Raw genomic sequence first — 17,401 nt, forward strand, 5'->3', positions numbered from 1 at the left:
CTTTACGGTAACGTGAAAGTCACGCCCGATATAATATATTTAGAATTGTCACAATATCCCAAACCAATTATTTTTCCTTTTTCAAAAAAAGATGATTTTTGTAATTAAAAAAAGTATATCATAAATATAGTATTTTTATTTATATTAAAAAATAAATATAATAAATACAAAAAACTCATATTAGACTATCTTATATATCAATTTGTAAGACGAGTCAATTCATAAAAAAATATTTTTATATTAACGTCTCACAAATAAATATTTGAAATCATCCTATAAGTACCTACTCATTTATATAAACAAATAATTTAAGCCATAAATATTAAGTTATATAAGGATATAATTTGATATTTAAATAACTTATAATTGGATGTTATTCAGGTGATAGTTTTACATGATTTTATTTATAGTTTCATATATTCTCATTGAAATTATTTTTTATTTATAGAAATCAAACTTGCATTGTAAGTTTTTTATTGGGTTTACGATTTGAAAGAATTATGATAGAGTCTATCCGTTGAAATAATCACTAATGGTTTTGGGGTAAAATCTTGAAAATAATTCATGTCTGAATAAATAAATATTCATTTAGATTATATTAACAAAATACTAAATTAGAAATTAATATTATACAATTAGGCCATATTTGGTAGGATTGAACGAGGTGTGAATATAATGGACATTCTCAATCTCTTACGTGGCGTTATATGATATTAATGTACTGATGATGTGGAACTCATTCGATGAAAAGAACTGAAATTTAATAATATTAAAATATCGAAATCTCAAAAAGACAAACATACAAGATCAAAAAAATAATTTCCCTAGACGTAAATGAAAATCTTTCTTAACAATAAATCATACCCTCTCATTTTTTTTAAAAAAAATATGTTTTTACATAAATTAAGAATATAATTAGAAAATCCAAGTATAAATATAAATTTTATGTTTTATCCTCATTTAATGATTGTTTTGATGGTAAATAAAATTTTGTTAGAAGTAATTGATATATTTAATTAATATATATGTATAATTACTTCTAACAAAATTATACACAAACTAGTAAAAGAATTTAAAAATATTAATAAACTATATGTCTGTGACAACTGAAAAGAGAAATACAAATATTTATTTTTGAGACATATGGACTATGATATATCATAAAAACTGCAATGAGATTGTCTTACGAATTAATTTTATGAGACGAATCTCCTATTCGACCTGAACCATGGAAAAATATTACTTTTTTCTTTATTATGAACCGCATCGGGCCATTCTTACAAATATAGACACGTGAGACTGACTTACTCATTATATATATATCACAACTTTCACAATATCGAGTTTTAATAAGTAATTTTATTTTTTAATATCAAAATATTTTTGAATTTTTAGTACACGTGGTGACAACTATATTTTTTTATGATGTGTCAACTTGCAATCACTATTTTTTTTTGCATATTGGATAAACATCGCATTAACGCAATAACCTACAAATCATACTAATTAAGTAAATCAATTAGACAAATCATGTGCGACAAACTCATGTGAGAAGATGTTGGTATGAAGAATCAAACTACCGACTATTAATCAAATGTTCACACACTCTATGAACTCAGACACCTCTTAAAATTTCTCCATTTTTTTGCAGCACATGTCAAAGTAACTTTTCAAGATTCTAAAGCATGGGTTGGAACACCACAACGAATTTCTGGTTACCTCGAACGATAATCCTCAAACACTCGAATGAGAGGATCAAAGAAATCGAGTAAAAAACAGAAGATATGAATTATTAATACTTATTGATATTATGTTGTCATGGCTTACCCAAACTAGGCACCATCAGAAATCTTGAAATCAACGACATTTTTTTCGTTATAAGTTTGAAATAGGATTATTTCATGAAAATGGGATTTAAGATTAAAAGTTTGAAACACAGGCTTCAAGACTCCAGATTTTATGTGCAATTTTTGGTAAAAGTTTACCCCAAAATACTCTAAACGTTGATCTGACATGAATTTATGGCGTGCTCCTGAACTTAGCCTAACAATATTAATCACGAATTTCTCTGTAAACCTCGTCAACTTTGCACTACCCAACATAAAAAAGAAGAAGCAAATATGGCGTGAAGATTTTAATAAAGTATAGATCTTGTGGTGGTGGGTACACAAATTGGTAATGGGTCGGCGGCAGTGCCATTAGAAGGAGGATGATCACGGCTAAGTCCTAGGAGTTGGGCATTCTGATCAGTCGATTGGTTACATTATATATTTTTTATAAACCAATTTATTATAGTATTTTAAAATGTATCTTTTTTTTTTTTTAAAAAAAAGTGAAGATACTTTTCCAAAAGTTAGATAACATGACTTTTAGGCTTTTACATTAAAATTTCTGTTATAACTTTTTTTATCAATTTATATTTTGTTGCTGCTCAATGAAATGGGTTTTTTGGATGACTGGGAACTATGGCTCTCACGCGGTCCCTTATTATGACCACCCGAACGCGTTGCCCTGAGATTGAAGGAATTGACTTTAGGGACGTTGTGGCGGAGAATGTGACAATGGCTGGAATGATGCAGGGGATTTCGGGTGATTCTTTTACTGGGATTTGTATTTCGAACGTAAGGATAGGGATGGCTAAGAAGGGAAAGAAGTATACATGGAGCTTTGTGGATGTGAAGGGGATTAGCAGTGGAGTGGTGCCGCATCCGTGTAATCATCTTCTGGTGGAGCAGGGTGAAGGGGTAGTAGGGATGTGTGAATTTCCTCCTGTAGACAGTTTGGCTATTGATGCTGTGGAGTTGCAGAAATGTTCTCATATAGGATGAACTGAAGCTAAGGGAGGTGATAGTTCTCGCTCGTTCCATAAAGACTGTCTTGCTTGTAAGTTGTAACCTTGAAAGAAAGAAGGAATAAAATGAAATAATGGTTACGGAAACTTGAGAGTTTTGATTTGGTGGAAGTAAATAAATTGACATTCTATTCATTTTAAAAGAAAATAAAACAATTAGCCGTATACATCACAGCTCACGGAAATAAAAAAACATAGGCAATTACGTAAATATAGACACTGCGAAGCCGTACCCGAAACAGTAGCAGGGGACAGGTAGAAACTTCAAAGAAATGGTTCGCCGAGACAGGTTCGTGTGTTGCAGCATTTAAAGAAATCCAAGGCAAAGAAATACACGAGACACTTGGTGGAGCATGAGTGGAAGTAATTTTTAACGTATTCAGTAACGGTGGGCGAGCATGTAGCAGATCAAGATGGCCGGAATCTGACCCTTGGCAACTTGGTAAGGTGAGGTCAGATAAGGCGTGTTGGTTTATGTCGGGTCGAATTAGCCAAACTTTATGCGACACGTTTTTGGGCATCGTTGAGCCCACTTACGAATTTCCGCGTGGCCCAGGCTTTTATTTTCCATGCCAACTTCATTCAAAAGACAATTCTCCCAAGTTTGAAGATCTCACTCTGTCTCTGTGTCTGCAATGGGGACGGGGGTATACTCCATATCTTTCACTTTCTCTCTCTTCATCTTCTCCATCTCCCTCGTTTGCACCACCGTCTATACCTTCTCTCCAATTGATCATTATCTAGTGAACTGTGGCTCAAGCGCTACCGAAACGCTGGACCCGGATCACCGAGTCTTCACCGGTGACGATTCTGGATTTCTCATCTCGACACGGTCGACTCATTTGTTGAAAGCTGAATCTCACCTTGATTCTTCCTCTCCTTTGTATCAAACAGCTAGGGCCTTCAATCGTCCAGCGCATTACGCGTTCCCAATTTCAGATCGTGGGACCCATCATTTGGTACGCCTCCATTTTCATCCACGTTTTACGAATGGTTGTTGCAATTGTTTTGAGGTTGAATTTCATGTCGTGGCGAACGGATTCTTGTTGCTAAATAACTTTCGAGTGCCGAAGGGTGATGGTCTTCCCACAATTAAAGAGTTTGTGATCCCTGATGATTTGGGAAAGCTGGATATTATGTTTATACCGTCAGAAAATTCAAAATTCGGCTTTGTGAATGCGATAGAAGTGATATCTGCTCCGAAAGATTTGATTGCTGATGTAGCACGGTACGTTGATAGCGGAAAAGTTGAGTGGATTCATGGGTTGTTGAGAAATGGGTTTGAAACTGTGCATAGAGTGAATGTGGGGGGGTTTAAAGTGACGCCCTTTAACGACTCTTTGTGGAGGACTTGGGTGACTGATGACAAGTACCTACAAGTGAGAGATGGTTCTGAAAAAATTCATTTTGGGGGTCGAATCCATTATCAAATTGGTGGGGCTAGTCGAGAAGTGGGGCCTGATAATGTTTATAATACTGCTAGGATTATAAAAAGCTCAGATGATTCGATTCCAAATGCAAACATAACGTTGGCATTTGAAGTGGAGAAGGGTTATAGGTATATGGTTCGGATGCATTTTTGCGATATAGCTAGCGTGTCATCAGGAATGATTTATTTCAATGTTTACGTTAACGGGAATTTAGCATATGAGAATCTTGATTTGTCTTATGTCACAAATAGACTGCTGGCTTCACCATTTTATGCCGATTTTGTGGTTGATGGGGGGGGATTGGGAAATTTGGTCGTTAGTGTAGGTCCATCGAATACGAGCTTGCCACATGCGGTTGATGGTCTTGTCAACGGAATTGAGGTATGGAAGATGAACAATTCGATGGGTAGTTTTGGTGAAGAGGTTTCTGCAGAGTATGTGTGGAGGAGCTGGAGAAGAGGGCATACTGGTTTTTTAATTCCCTTGGCTGCTGCTGTGTTCTTGTTGCTTACGGCCTCAGTTTTTATGTTGAGGACAAAGAATGGTTATGTGGGATGGTCGCGCTTGCCTGTAGATGTTTCTGAAACTAATTTGAAGTTTACCAATCAGTTCTGATCTGTTAAAGCTTGACAACCTTGTAGAGCCAACACATTTTTTTGTTTTGCATTCAAAGATTGGAATTGCTAGTCTCCAAGAAGGTTCTGTAATTGTGAAATATTGATGTTGTCTTTTGCTGTAAGTAGTCATAACAGACGCAACTACGTTCAATATCTATTGTCTTGTTTCCTTGGTGTGTATGATATGTTCTCCGCCATCTATTTTATTGGATGTACTGACTATTGAGGGTGTCATCCATCTGTTATGATCAGATACAATTGCTCTATCAGGCAAGTGGATATTTCTTTATGTTCCAAATGCGAAGCATGGAATCTCTTTATGCAAGTATGGTAACTGATTTTGCTTGAGATTTTACTGGGGAAAAAAAATACCATGTATGGTAGAAGATATCAAGAAATTGATGATGAAATACGACTCTTTTTACTTTTCGCCCTTCCTGCACCGGAATTCTCCTTGTTTATAATTGTATGAAGTCTTCTTTTAGGCTCAATTGATTATAATAAGGTTTTTCTTTGCTTCTGTCCTGTGCTGTTGCAAACCCTTTCACCTTAATTAATGCTTAAGGTTAAGTTACCTAGGCACTCTTGAAATTTTGATCTAATAATATATAGCCATAAAAGGTTTGAATTATTACATTGATACCCTTGAGATGTTAACTTGAACAAATTGGGGTTTGAATTGTTGTTTAAAATTTGATTGTATTATCATTATTATTCAGACGACCAAAGGGTATATATATCTATGATTAATCCAAAACTCGACGCGTGTGGACATAATCTACCCACATTATGTATATTTTGTGTCCATGGTTCGATGTACATCTCCGTATTGTCACCGTATAACATGGAAAACATCTCTGTTCACAGTCTTTACAGAAGTTTGAATTTGATTATAACCATCATTCCATGGATCGTTTAGCATCCACTACTCATTTTGAATGTGGTCTCCTTTTTGTCCCTCTACTCTTATCATATCATCTCAGATTCTGGTTGTTTCTTTTCCCCATGAAGTGCTAAAAAAGGGTAAATTTCTGGTAATTGTGACCTTTGCAATGTATGAATTTGTTGAGTTTATGGCATGATGTCATCTTTTTGTTGGTCTTGACTCTGAAGCCTAAAACGTTTGGAATTTTATAGGTAAATACTATTTAATCCTTTGAGGAACAAATTGTTGTGTATTTGTTTGAAAAATAAACTCTTTTTCAGTTTATCATAGAAACAAGTGCGTACTTTATAAAAATTTACATGATAAAAAGTACAAATATAATAAAATAATTCCTCAAAAAAAGTAGATTTAACGAAAGAGTTGACATTTTGCAATGCTTGTGTCAACCTAGCTATGTATGTTTCACTACATTATTAATGCTCGCTTTAGTGTCGGCAATACTTAACTATCTCTTCATTACATTATTGCCATAAACTTTCCTTAGGTTTGTTAAGTATTTTTATGTTTGGGTCTTTTTTCTAAGTTACCATTCAAAATTATGGAATATTCATGATTATGTATAAGAAGGACGGACCAGGATCCTCTACTGTGGCATCCCTACACTAGAGGATGATGTGCCACAAATTTTTTTAAAAAAAAGCTTTTATATATATTTTTTATTTTATTTTTTTGGATTTTTTGTTTTAATCTTTTTTTACTTCCACTCAAAATTTTTATTTTTAAATATTTTTTGCTCCTTTTAAAATATATTATAATTTTTTTCACTCTTTCTTATTTGTAGAATCAAGTGTTTACCACATTAATAAAAACTCGATGTTTTTTGGTAGAATTGATTGATGACGAAAACAAAACACAAATTTTTAATCTTGTTCGAGTATCGATGAAAATGGACGAATTAAACATGCGAAAAGAACTAAAATTGAAACATAAAATATGTTTTACTTTCAAAACAAACGAAGTAAACAAAATTTCAAAAAAAGAATCAAAAATAGAAAAAAAAATTATAATATATTTTAAAAAGAGCAAAAAATTATTTAAAAATGAAAATTTTGAGTGAAAGTAAAAGAAAGATTAAAACAAAAAATCCAAAAAAATAAAATAAAAAATATATATAAAAGCTTTTTTTAAAAAAACTTTGTGGCAAAGCATCCCGGGACGTCACAGTAGAGGATCCTGGTCCGTATAAGAATAATAATAATTGATATAAAACCTCTAAATGGCATACAAACTTCATGCATTTAGTCAAATTAAGGAGTGAACAAAATCTATCGACGTGGCCTTGATTTATCTATCGAAAAATGTCAACTTTGTGTTCATTTTCAACCATGGGCATTAATCGGGCAGAATGACACACGTGAGCATATCCTTAAAAGAAAATAATAATAACGTTCATGAAAAAAAAAGTATTCCTAAAATATGTGAAATCATTCCACCATCCATCTCACTTGACCCAAATCCTGAGTTCATCGCTGATGATATCTAGTACTGTAAGCCAAAGTGTGCCGAGTCATAGTTCTAGCTAGATTTTCAAGTCCACTATACTCATAGCTAGTGTTTAAATTTGACATCTTGTGACATGCACCAATTCCTCCCTATATATGTAGGCATCACATTCCATTAACATTCCCTCAATCATAAAACAATTCCATTCAGTTTCGATTATCCGCCGAATCCTTAGTTTGATTTTTAAAAATATACACAGAGACTGCAGTTTATTAGAGAAGAAGTAACTAGCTAGAGATGTCTTCTCACGGCGTCAACAGCGTGGCGAGGATGGTGATAACTGCGGTGGTGCTGGTGATCTTCGCCGGATATCTCTTACTGTGGATAATGACACCCACTAATACTTTTAGACAGATTTGGCTGATGGACCTCCGAACCCAGACCACCTCCACTTTCTTTGGAACCACCCATGGTAAGTTACTTATATGGATGATAATTTCCTCCTAACACGACGGAGAATCAGAAACCCATCCTGAATGGAGAAGGGTATGAAGTGGATTTTTTATTCGATTAAATAAATGAGTAATCGAGTATGAGGATGGAGTCGAGTCTTAAAGAACTCTACTCATACCTGACTCGAATACCTTATTTAATTAATTAATATATATATATTGTTAATTCTAAAATGTTTTTGTCTAATGATATTAGTTGGATGAAATGAAGAAAATTATTAGTAGAAAGTTGATGTTATTTTTGTTATATAATGATGTTATGATAAATTGTTTATAATATTTTGTCATTTTTTCTATAATATTTAATTTGCTAACTTTTATATTTTTTGGTTATTGTTCTCAACAATTTCGTAAATATACATAAGTTACTCGAGATAATTCAAATTAAAAAAAATATAATTATAGGTAGTAATAAGATATTTCGGTAGGGTATCAATATTCAATTGTTCAATGAGTATGAAGTTGATGATAAAATTGAATATCCAATGGGGATGAATATAATAAATATAAATGAAGACAGAAGATATGAAATTATACACAAACTCGACTCATTGTTATACCTAAGTTATATCGTATATTGAATGAGTTATGAAAAAATATAAAGAAATTAATTTAGTTGAAAAATATGCGTCTGTATGAGTGACAGATATTGTTCCTCTTGTCCTCTTGAGTCTTATAAACAACTTATTTCCATATTAACATACCCATGCATCATCGTAAATTACTGATACTGACATATATTATCAGATTTCATGTAATATGGAGAAGATAGCACTGTAACATATTAATTGAAACCTGAAGTTTTGAATTATTTACATGCTCAGTTTAACTTCATTTCCGTGTTAATTTTCAGGTGCGACTTATCTAGTTTTCACGTTTCCGATATTATTCATTGCCACCTTGGGGTGTGTGTATCTCCATTTAGGAAAGAAAACAAGGGAGAATAATCATACCGAAGGGTACGTGTATCCACAACCAAATCATCGATAACATATATAATGAATAATTTGGGTTTTTTTACGAGGTTGTTCGGCTCAAATCCAAGACATGTATTTGTTTCATGGAGTTATTATTTCTTTAAACTAATTTTAATGGACATTCATGCATGCAGATCACGTGCAGAGATCTGTAAGTTGGGATTATGGAGGAGGCCAGTGATCGTCAAAGGATTGGGAATAGTGTCTCGGATTGAGCTTGCATTTTTCCTCATGTTTATTGCCCTTCTTCTTTGGAACTTTGCTACTTATCTGCGTCTCAATTTTCGCACTATTACACCCATTGCTGCAGCAAAATCTGGACAGAAAGTGTGAGTAATTAATATGATCGGCACGACAAATCTTAAACGTTACATGTGTTACGATATATGCGTTATATATTTTGAAATTTTTTACGGCATGATCAATTCATCCAAATATGTTAGTACGTAGCATTATGTTTGCGAAAAATTTAAAAATACTTTCCATATTAATTAAGTATTAATTGCAAGTGGATGGTGCATGACTGCAGGTGGGAAGCAAAGCTAGACTCGGCGGGCCTCCGCCTTGGACTGACAGGAAACATAGCCCTATCTTTCCTATTTTTCCCGGTGACACGTGGCTCGTCGGTTCTGCCGCTGTTCGGCCTCACATCGGAGGCGAGTGTGAAACACCACATATGGTTAGGACATATTGTGATGACCCTTTTCACTGCGCATGGCCTTTGCTACATTATCTTTTGGGCCGCCACACATGAATTATCGGAGGTATATATATGATTCTGATCATTTGTAGTTTGTTTTTACAAATACTAAATCGATTCCGTCAAATATATTTTAAAATTTCCTCTCCCCCTTCATCTAAAGTCCGTGATTTGGCCACCATTGTATCGAAAACAATCAACTCACAGAAGTACTGGAGATAAAATAAATAAATAAATACATGTAACAGGAATAACTTGTTGTAGCTGCAAATTTCAGATGCTGAAATGGGAGAACACTGGCGTGTCCCATGTAGCAGGAGAGCTATCTTTACTAGCAGGATTGGCTTTGTGGGCTACAACATTGCCAAGAATAAGGAGAAAGATATTTGAGCTATTCTTCTACACACATCACCTATACATTCTCTTTGTTTTCTTCTATGTAGTCCATGTTGGCATTAGCTACACCTCCATTATGCTCCCTGGCTTCTTCCTCTTCATGATCGATCGATACCTCCGATTCTTGCAATCGAGACGAGGTGTGCGTCTCATGTCTGCTAGGATACTGCCCTGCGAAACCGTCGAGCTCAACTTCTCGAAAAGCATAGGTTTAAGTTACACCTCAACCAGTATCATTTTCTTGAATTTGCCCACCATTTCCAAGTTGCAATGGCATCCATTTACCATAACTTCCAGTAGCAGTCTGGAATCTGATAAGCTCAGTGTCATGATCAAAGGTGAAGGAAAATGGTCTAAAAAGCTGTATCAGATTCTATCTTCAGGTTCTCCTCCGGTTGATCGTCTAGACGTCTCTGTCGAAGGACCTTATGGGCCTGCTTCCACAGATTTCCTAAGGTATACATACCTACGTACCTTATACGATTATGGTTGGGAAGTATCCTACAATAATTTCACCCATATAAATAATTGATTATTGTGATCAAAATTATGACGGAATGCAGGCATGACTTGCTAGTGATGGTGAGCGGGGGCAGTGGCGTAACACCGTTCATTTCCATCATTCGGGAGCTCATTCACACGAGCCAAACGTTGAAACTCAAGACACCGAAAATTCTGCTCATCGCGGCATTCAAGAGCTCTGCCGATCTAACAATGCTCGATCTCATTCTCCCCATATCTGGTGCACCCTCCATGTTTTCGGACCTGGGGATCCAGGTAGAGGCCTACGTGACACGAGAAAAACAACCCACCATCCAGCAGAGGAAGGGAGTTAGAGCCGTATGGTTCAAGCCGAATCCGTCTGATGCTCCCATAACTCCAATCTTAGGCCAAAACAACTGGCTTTGGCTCGGGGCCATAATCTCATCTTCCTTCATAATATACCTTATTCTCATTGGCATTGTGACCCGATTCTACATATACCCTGTCGATCTTAACTCAAATAAGATCTTCTCGTCGTCCTCAAGAGCTGCGCTGCACATATTGTTCGTATGTGTCGGCATTATCATGGCGTCAACTGTTGCTTTTCTATTGAATAAGACAAGAAACTCCCAGGAAACGTCACAGATTCAGAACATGGAAGGGGCAACTCCCATAGCTTCAACAAACTCACTGTACTATAGTGCAGATAGGGAACTTGAGAGCTTGCCTCAGCAGTCACTTTCGCAATCTATCAACGTGCATTACGGTGAAAGGCCTGATCTCAAAAGTACGTCAAAAAAATATATACACTGTGATCATTTTTAGATCCTTTGAACTAAATTTTCTCATAATCTTGTGGTTTTTTCTATAGGATTTCTACTCGAAAGCAGAGAGTCAAGCGTTGGGGTTCTTGTTAGCGGGCCTAAGAAGCTTCGGCACGAAGCAGCGAAAATATGTTCATCTCGTTTGGCAGCGAATCTGCAATTCGAATCCATCAGCTTCAGTTGGTGATTTTGACAATTTCATACAAGGAAATGTCATATTGTAAGTGGGAAGTGTATTTGTGTCCATACGATCTGATAATAATATCACTCTTTCGTAACTAAATTGTGAAATGACACAAAAACTCCATACGATCTCATATATCAATTCTGTGAGAGCAATATTCTAGTTAGATCACTTATTAAAAAATATTATTTTTTAGTTCAAAAATATTTTTTTTTTATAAATATGAGCAATTGACTCATCTCACAAATAAATATTCGTGATACAGTCTCACAAGAGACATATATCTTTTTTATGTTAAAATTATAAATTTTTATCCTTATAATGCGTTTGAATTTGTATAGGGGAGGGGATAATTTTATTTATTTACAATTGTAAAACAGTTAATTTATGAAAATTATATCGTTTAAATTAATATGATATAATAAATTATAAAATGTGCAAAAAAAATAGGCCATAAAAAATTTGCCATTATTATAATTCATCAGGCATCTCTCAATATTTTCTCATGATCATGAGTCACAATTTGATCATCTCGATTAATAATTAATAAGAATTAATTAGCCATTGTTATTACTATTATGTTATTAATTATTAGCTCATATATGCATCACTATTTTTGTCATGTTAAATTCTATTAGTTAGAAAAAGATGAAAAAGTTGAGCACGGTTATGGATCTAATTTATTGACAACCTTATAACAATTATTAATTGAATTGAAAAATATCGATATATTTAAGTAATACATTTTATTCTAATTCAAATTTAGCAATTTTTGAATGTACAATATATATATAATTCATCAGGAGTGTGCATAGTTTTACTTTTCAAATTATAATAAGAAAATTCTTAAAATATAAATTTTCTTTTTAATAGATTCAAGCCTTACGGAATGTAATTTTAAAAAAAATGAGAGGATAATGATTAAGATTATACACAATACAACATGTGATATCAGATATTAGTTTATATTTTTTTCCTTTTTCTGAGATATAATAGTAATATTTCAATAACATCACAAAATAAAAATAAGATGAACATATATAATTGTTATAATAAGTTAGGTATATGGAACATCTATGCATGATTCAAGTCAATTAATTTAAAAATTATAATGCCTATTTATCATTCAACTCAATTAACTTGCATAAAATAATTGGTCCATTTCAATTATTAATTTAAGGAAATGAATCCTAGTTTAGTAAAATGGTAAAAAATGAAGTTTTATTAGTTCACTATTTTAAACAAATATATTTTAGACATAAAAAAGGTCAATAGATTATTTTTTTAGTTTATTTTCAATTTTTATGTCTAAATATTTTATTTTTGTCCTTCTCAAAATATAATTTATATTCATAGACTTTCTTTAACAAATATAATGTTTTATTATTTCTTTATATAAACTAACAATAAGCTGGTTTTTGAAATTTTTTGAATTTATGATATTCATGTGGCTATAATTTAGAATATAATCTTTCATGAACAATTATTATCACATGTTCTTAGTTATTCCAAGGATTATAATTAAGTATTATTTTAAATCTTCAAGATGCAATGTTTTTAATTTCAAGAGCATATTTATCATTTAATTGATGTGATAAGAGAAAAAAATATCAACGTCATATACCAAAATGTTTTCTTGTACTCTTATATTGTTTAATTAATTTAAACTTATCATTATCATTGTATTTGAATTGTTATGTTAGTTTCAATTTAGTATTTAATATGATAAATCATTACTTCAATTTTTATCATTTGTTTGTATATACATTTTTCCGAACGAAATGATATTTGATATATTAGATCATGTTATGCAAAAAATAAAAATCATTTGTATTATTAATTTAATTTTTTGTTATATCTATTCTATTTTATTAAAGTTGAGGACATGATAGTAACCACCTAGGAAGGACACCAATTTTTTCTTCTAACTTTATCCTTATATGATACTAATATTACACTTTTGTTTTGTTTTTTTTTAAATTTCAACACACATTTTTAATTTTTTTATTTTTATTTCAACAATTCAAATATCAATTTAGTCATTCCATAATTTGTCAACTTTCACTTTAGTCCATCGATAATGATAAAAAGATTGTACACATATGCATCGTGTATGTAGAGTAACTAGTATATAATATGGATTTTGCTTTCATGCTAGTAAAAATAAATAGATGGAAAAATAAAGTATGGTTTCCATATTTTCCGCTTGTTGTAATGAAGGTGGACAAATAAACACAGAAAGCCTGAAAATATAAAAGGAAAGTTAAAAAAAAAAAGAACAAAAACAAAGTAAAAACAATCAAAATATCTTACAACACCCAGCAAACCGATTTGTTGCTACAGTACTGGGTAATTCCAACCTGAATCGATTGTGGATGAGATGGGAGAGTACAGCACCGTCTGCAGAGTTCAATTTGTGGGAGTTTTTTTCAATTTTTTTTCGTTATACTCTACCAAATTCTTATCTCTCATCTTCCTGTTGCATAAGTTTCCAGTTTTTGGTCACAGTAATTTCAGTTAATACTATTAATCAACTCTAGTTTCTGAGTAAGCTTCATATTTTTAGATCTGAAACCCACTTGCGATTTGGTTGCTAATCTCTCTTCTTGACTTATTATTTGCTGCATCGTTTGGTTCATCTGCTGTATTTCTTTATAAAGATTGGATTTTTCTTGAGTTCGTGTAGGGTATATGAAGTACCCAGTTTGCGAATCTGCGGGTTCTTGAAATGTGCAATTTTACAGTTGAGGAAAGTTAGGTAATTCGAAGTTTACTACTAATCTAGCTTTGTTTCTATTTCTTCAACTTCTGTTGCAATTTGGAGCATTTAGTCAATTGGTATCAAGATTTTGTTCTTTATCTACGTATATGTACATCGTGGGTCATTGAACGAGTCATAAGGAATCCAAGGTTCTTGTTGGTTGCACCTTTTTTAGATTTAGTTCCCATTAGCTTTACCTGTTTGGATACACATTTGAGTGGCGGCGTTATACTGTGGAAATGGATTATCGCCGAGAAAGTGGATTTTCTGGTGGAAATATTGTGCAAATACTAACCGGAAACTCCGGAAATGGTGTTGATGAGAATTGGAGTCCTGGGTCCACTGATCATGCTATTTGGGCAACTGAAGATGAGTATGGGATGTGGAATGGAGAAGCCTCCATGGACATGAATACAAATTTGAATTATGAGGGGAGGTCATCCCAATCTCGATCCGGAAGTGAACCTCCAAGTAAAAGATCTAGGAGTTCCCAATCAGTGGATGTGACAGCTTCTAACCGGTCCAGAGCCATTGGAAAGATGTTCTATAAAACCAAACTATGTTGCAAATTTAGAGCTGGCACTTGTCCATATATCACCAACTGCAATTTTGCCCATAGCATTGAAGAACTTAGGAAACCTCCCCCGAATTGGCAAGAAATCGTGGCTGGCAATGATGATGAGCGGCCCATGTTGTCGGAGCCGAGGGAGGAATTTCAGATACCAATATTTGGGGTTAGTGACGATGCACAGAGGTCTTATAAAGGGAGACATTGCAAAAAATTTTATACCGAGGAAGGATGTCCATATGGTGAGAACTGTACTTTCCTTCATGACGAGCAATCAAAATCCCGTGAAAGTGTTGCGATAAGTTTGGGCCCAGGAAGTGGTGGTGGTGGATATGGTGGAAATGGAAGTGGATCAAACTTGAAGCCTTCCAATTGGAAAACGAGGATTTGTAACAAGTGGGAACTAACCGGGTATTGCCCCTTTGGTAGCAAGTGTCATTTTGCTCATGGAGCTGCAGGTATAATTTTATACTAGCCTTTTTAATCCCCAGCAAAAGCACATCAAATTCGCTCTTTTTGCTGCTTTTAGTTATGAAATTGAGATTTATTTACCTATTTTCAATACTGAGAGAATGCATTTCATGCTTCCATACTGAGCGAATGCATTTCATGCTTTATGTAAAGATCTTATGTTCTACGTGTGGTAGTTGAGCTTGGATTTTTTTGCATCATATAATTTCATAAGCTTTTTATGATATGAAATTTCATTTTAATTGCTTGAGAGCCGTATCATAGTAATCAAAATGCATTGATGAATTATATGACAATAATAAATACACGCTGCTTTGCCCTTCAAATCTTTGGTGGTGTACCCACCCCCTCTATCCCATGTTCTTTTCCATGAATGCACTAGTCAGCAAAATACCGATTCAATTTGTTTTACTACCCTAAATGAAATTTTTTGGAATCTCTATCTGCTCTCTTACGGAAACAACAAAAATGTCCTCGTTGGGACTTTATGATGAAAGTAATTTTTTGTGCCATCTGATTAAACCACTGAAGTGACATCCACACGAAATCCTTCAAGTGACATTAAGAATCACCTTTTGAATAAGTGATTGATACGTCTCGTGCAGCTTATTGCTCAATATTTACGAGCTAAATGTTGTCACCAAAATTTACAAATATCATGGATTCATGGTATTCAGCCTTAAGCTCTCAATTGGTTAAAGGAGTTGATGAATTGATGACATGAACATGTTTCTCAGGCTGTTTACTAGTGAATTATTTTGAACCCAAGCTCTTTGCTTGTGGCTATAGATGAAGGATCAATCAAACTAAGTTAATCCATGGCTACCTAACCCTGCTTCCAATATAAAAATTTCCTCGTTTCTTTCGTAATTTGTCGATTTATTGTACGAGTCTGTGAGTTTATGACATTATTTGAATTGTCCTGAGACAGAACTGCATCGTTATGGTGGAGGGGCATCAGATGCAGAAGCCGTGGATTCTTCTACTCCTGATGCCAAGCATGGAACAGTCTCTCCTAAAACTTCAGTTGATGCTGTTGTTGCGACCGTCCCTTCTGTTCCTCATTCGGACGTGTATCATGTTGGAGTTCCATCACAAAGGTTGCCTACTGTGATACAGAAGACTGGGCACAGACCAACTCAGAAATGGAAAGGTCCAGATAAAATTAGCAAAATCTATGGTGATTGGATTGATGACCTCTGAGTTGGTTTTGAATCCTATCATCATGAAAACGACTTTTTCCTCAAATAATGAAATTAACGCGTCCCTGCTAAATAGAAGGCATCAAGTATAACCTCATAGCTTCTTGCTGTTGTATTAGATTGCTGCTTGTAATCTCACTCCTTGTATTCCATGTGAATCTGTGTTTTGTATCATGATTTGCAAGCCAAGACTCTGTTCTGGTTTTCCAGTGGCTTATGCTAACTTTTATGTGCATCGATCTCGGATTTAAATGAGCCCGAGTCAAGTTTGAGTAATTCTGGCGTTATGGCTCGAATGGTGGTCAAGTACTGGCTCGAATGTTGGTCGAGTACTTGAATCGGGTTATGATTTTTTAATCGTATGGTATCATTTTCTATGTTTTTTCGAAAAAAGTTCTTTTTATTAATTTGTTCACTTCATAACATAATCTTTACACCTAATTCTTTCGTCAGTTTTAAAACATATTTATTATTATATTATATTATATTTTGAATAAATGTATTATATTTTAAAAATTGTAAGAATTATAAAAATCCTTAAATTTTCTCCCAGACTTTTTTTAAATTTTTTTATAGATTCTTGCTTGATGTTCTTGCCCTGATGGTGACCTGCGTGATCGAGAGTCTGAAGCCTTTGAAAAAGCGCTAGTGCACTAGGCAGGAGAAAACTTCGTCGTGCTCACGCAGTTGCCCATTGGCGTGGTTGCATGTTTGCAGTAAATGAGATGTTATTTTTGTTTATTAATTAATTTCGTTTATTCCTCAATTTCCTCTTGTTTTATTCTAGTCTTATTTCATTTCATAGTTTATTAGGTGTAGTAAATGAGTTCTAAATTAATATTAATACACATCATTTAATAATATGAGATGGAATGAAGAAGTATGATACAAGATCTCAGTGGAATTATTTGTGGCATGGAATTACCGATTTGGGTTTTGTCTACGAGGATGTAATTATGTTCCTTCTTTATCTTGTTCCATCCATCCATCCATCCATCCCACTTGCGGCCAAACGCAACTACTAAGAACAGGCGTG

The 17,401-nt window shown here is 33.9% G+C and overlaps 4 protein-coding genes across 4 annotated transcripts; all 4 read left to right on the forward strand.

Annotated features, from left to right (window-relative positions):
- Positions 1–2,465: 2,465 nt before the first annotated feature.
- LOC140974605 (probable polygalacturonase) lies at positions 2,466–2,828 on the forward strand. Its single transcript, XM_073438165.1, has one exon. It carries the CDS (start codon positions 2,466–2,468, stop codon positions 2,826–2,828), a length of 363 nt encoding a protein of 120 aa, XP_073294266.1.
- Positions 2,829–3,486: 658 nt separating this feature from the next.
- Positions 3,487–4,896, forward strand: LOC140974607 (probable receptor-like protein kinase At5g24010). The gene has a single exon (XM_073438166.1). It carries the CDS (start codon positions 3,487–3,489, stop codon positions 4,894–4,896), a length of 1,410 nt encoding a protein of 469 aa, XP_073294267.1.
- A 2,559-nt stretch (positions 4,897–7,455) lies between these two features.
- LOC140972005 (ferric reduction oxidase 2-like) lies at positions 7,456–11,390 on the forward strand. The gene is made up of 7 exons (XM_073434475.1): positions 7,456–7,759; positions 8,653–8,758; positions 8,911–9,105; positions 9,306–9,540; positions 9,754–10,328; positions 10,436–11,142; positions 11,227–11,390. Exons 1-7 carry the CDS (start codon positions 7,585–7,587, stop codon positions 11,364–11,366), a joined length of 2,133 nt encoding a protein of 710 aa, XP_073290576.1. The 5' UTR covers positions 7,456–7,584; the 3' UTR covers positions 11,367–11,390.
- A 2,233-nt stretch (positions 11,391–13,623) lies between these two features.
- LOC140972729 (zinc finger CCCH domain-containing protein 12-like) lies at positions 13,624–16,534 on the forward strand. The gene is made up of 2 exons (XM_073435111.1): positions 13,624–15,150; positions 16,095–16,534. Exons 1-2 carry the CDS (start codon positions 14,364–14,366, stop codon positions 16,364–16,366), a joined length of 1,059 nt encoding a protein of 352 aa, XP_073291212.1. The 5' UTR covers positions 13,624–14,363; the 3' UTR covers positions 16,367–16,534.
- The last annotated feature ends 867 nt before the right edge of the window (positions 16,535–17,401 follow it).

This window comes from Primulina huaijiensis, chromosome 3 (assembly GCF_012295235.1).
Source record: "Primulina huaijiensis isolate GDHJ02 chromosome 3, ASM1229523v2, whole genome shotgun sequence".
NCBI classification, from domain to species: Eukaryota; Viridiplantae; Streptophyta; class Magnoliopsida; order Lamiales; family Gesneriaceae; genus Primulina; species Primulina huaijiensis.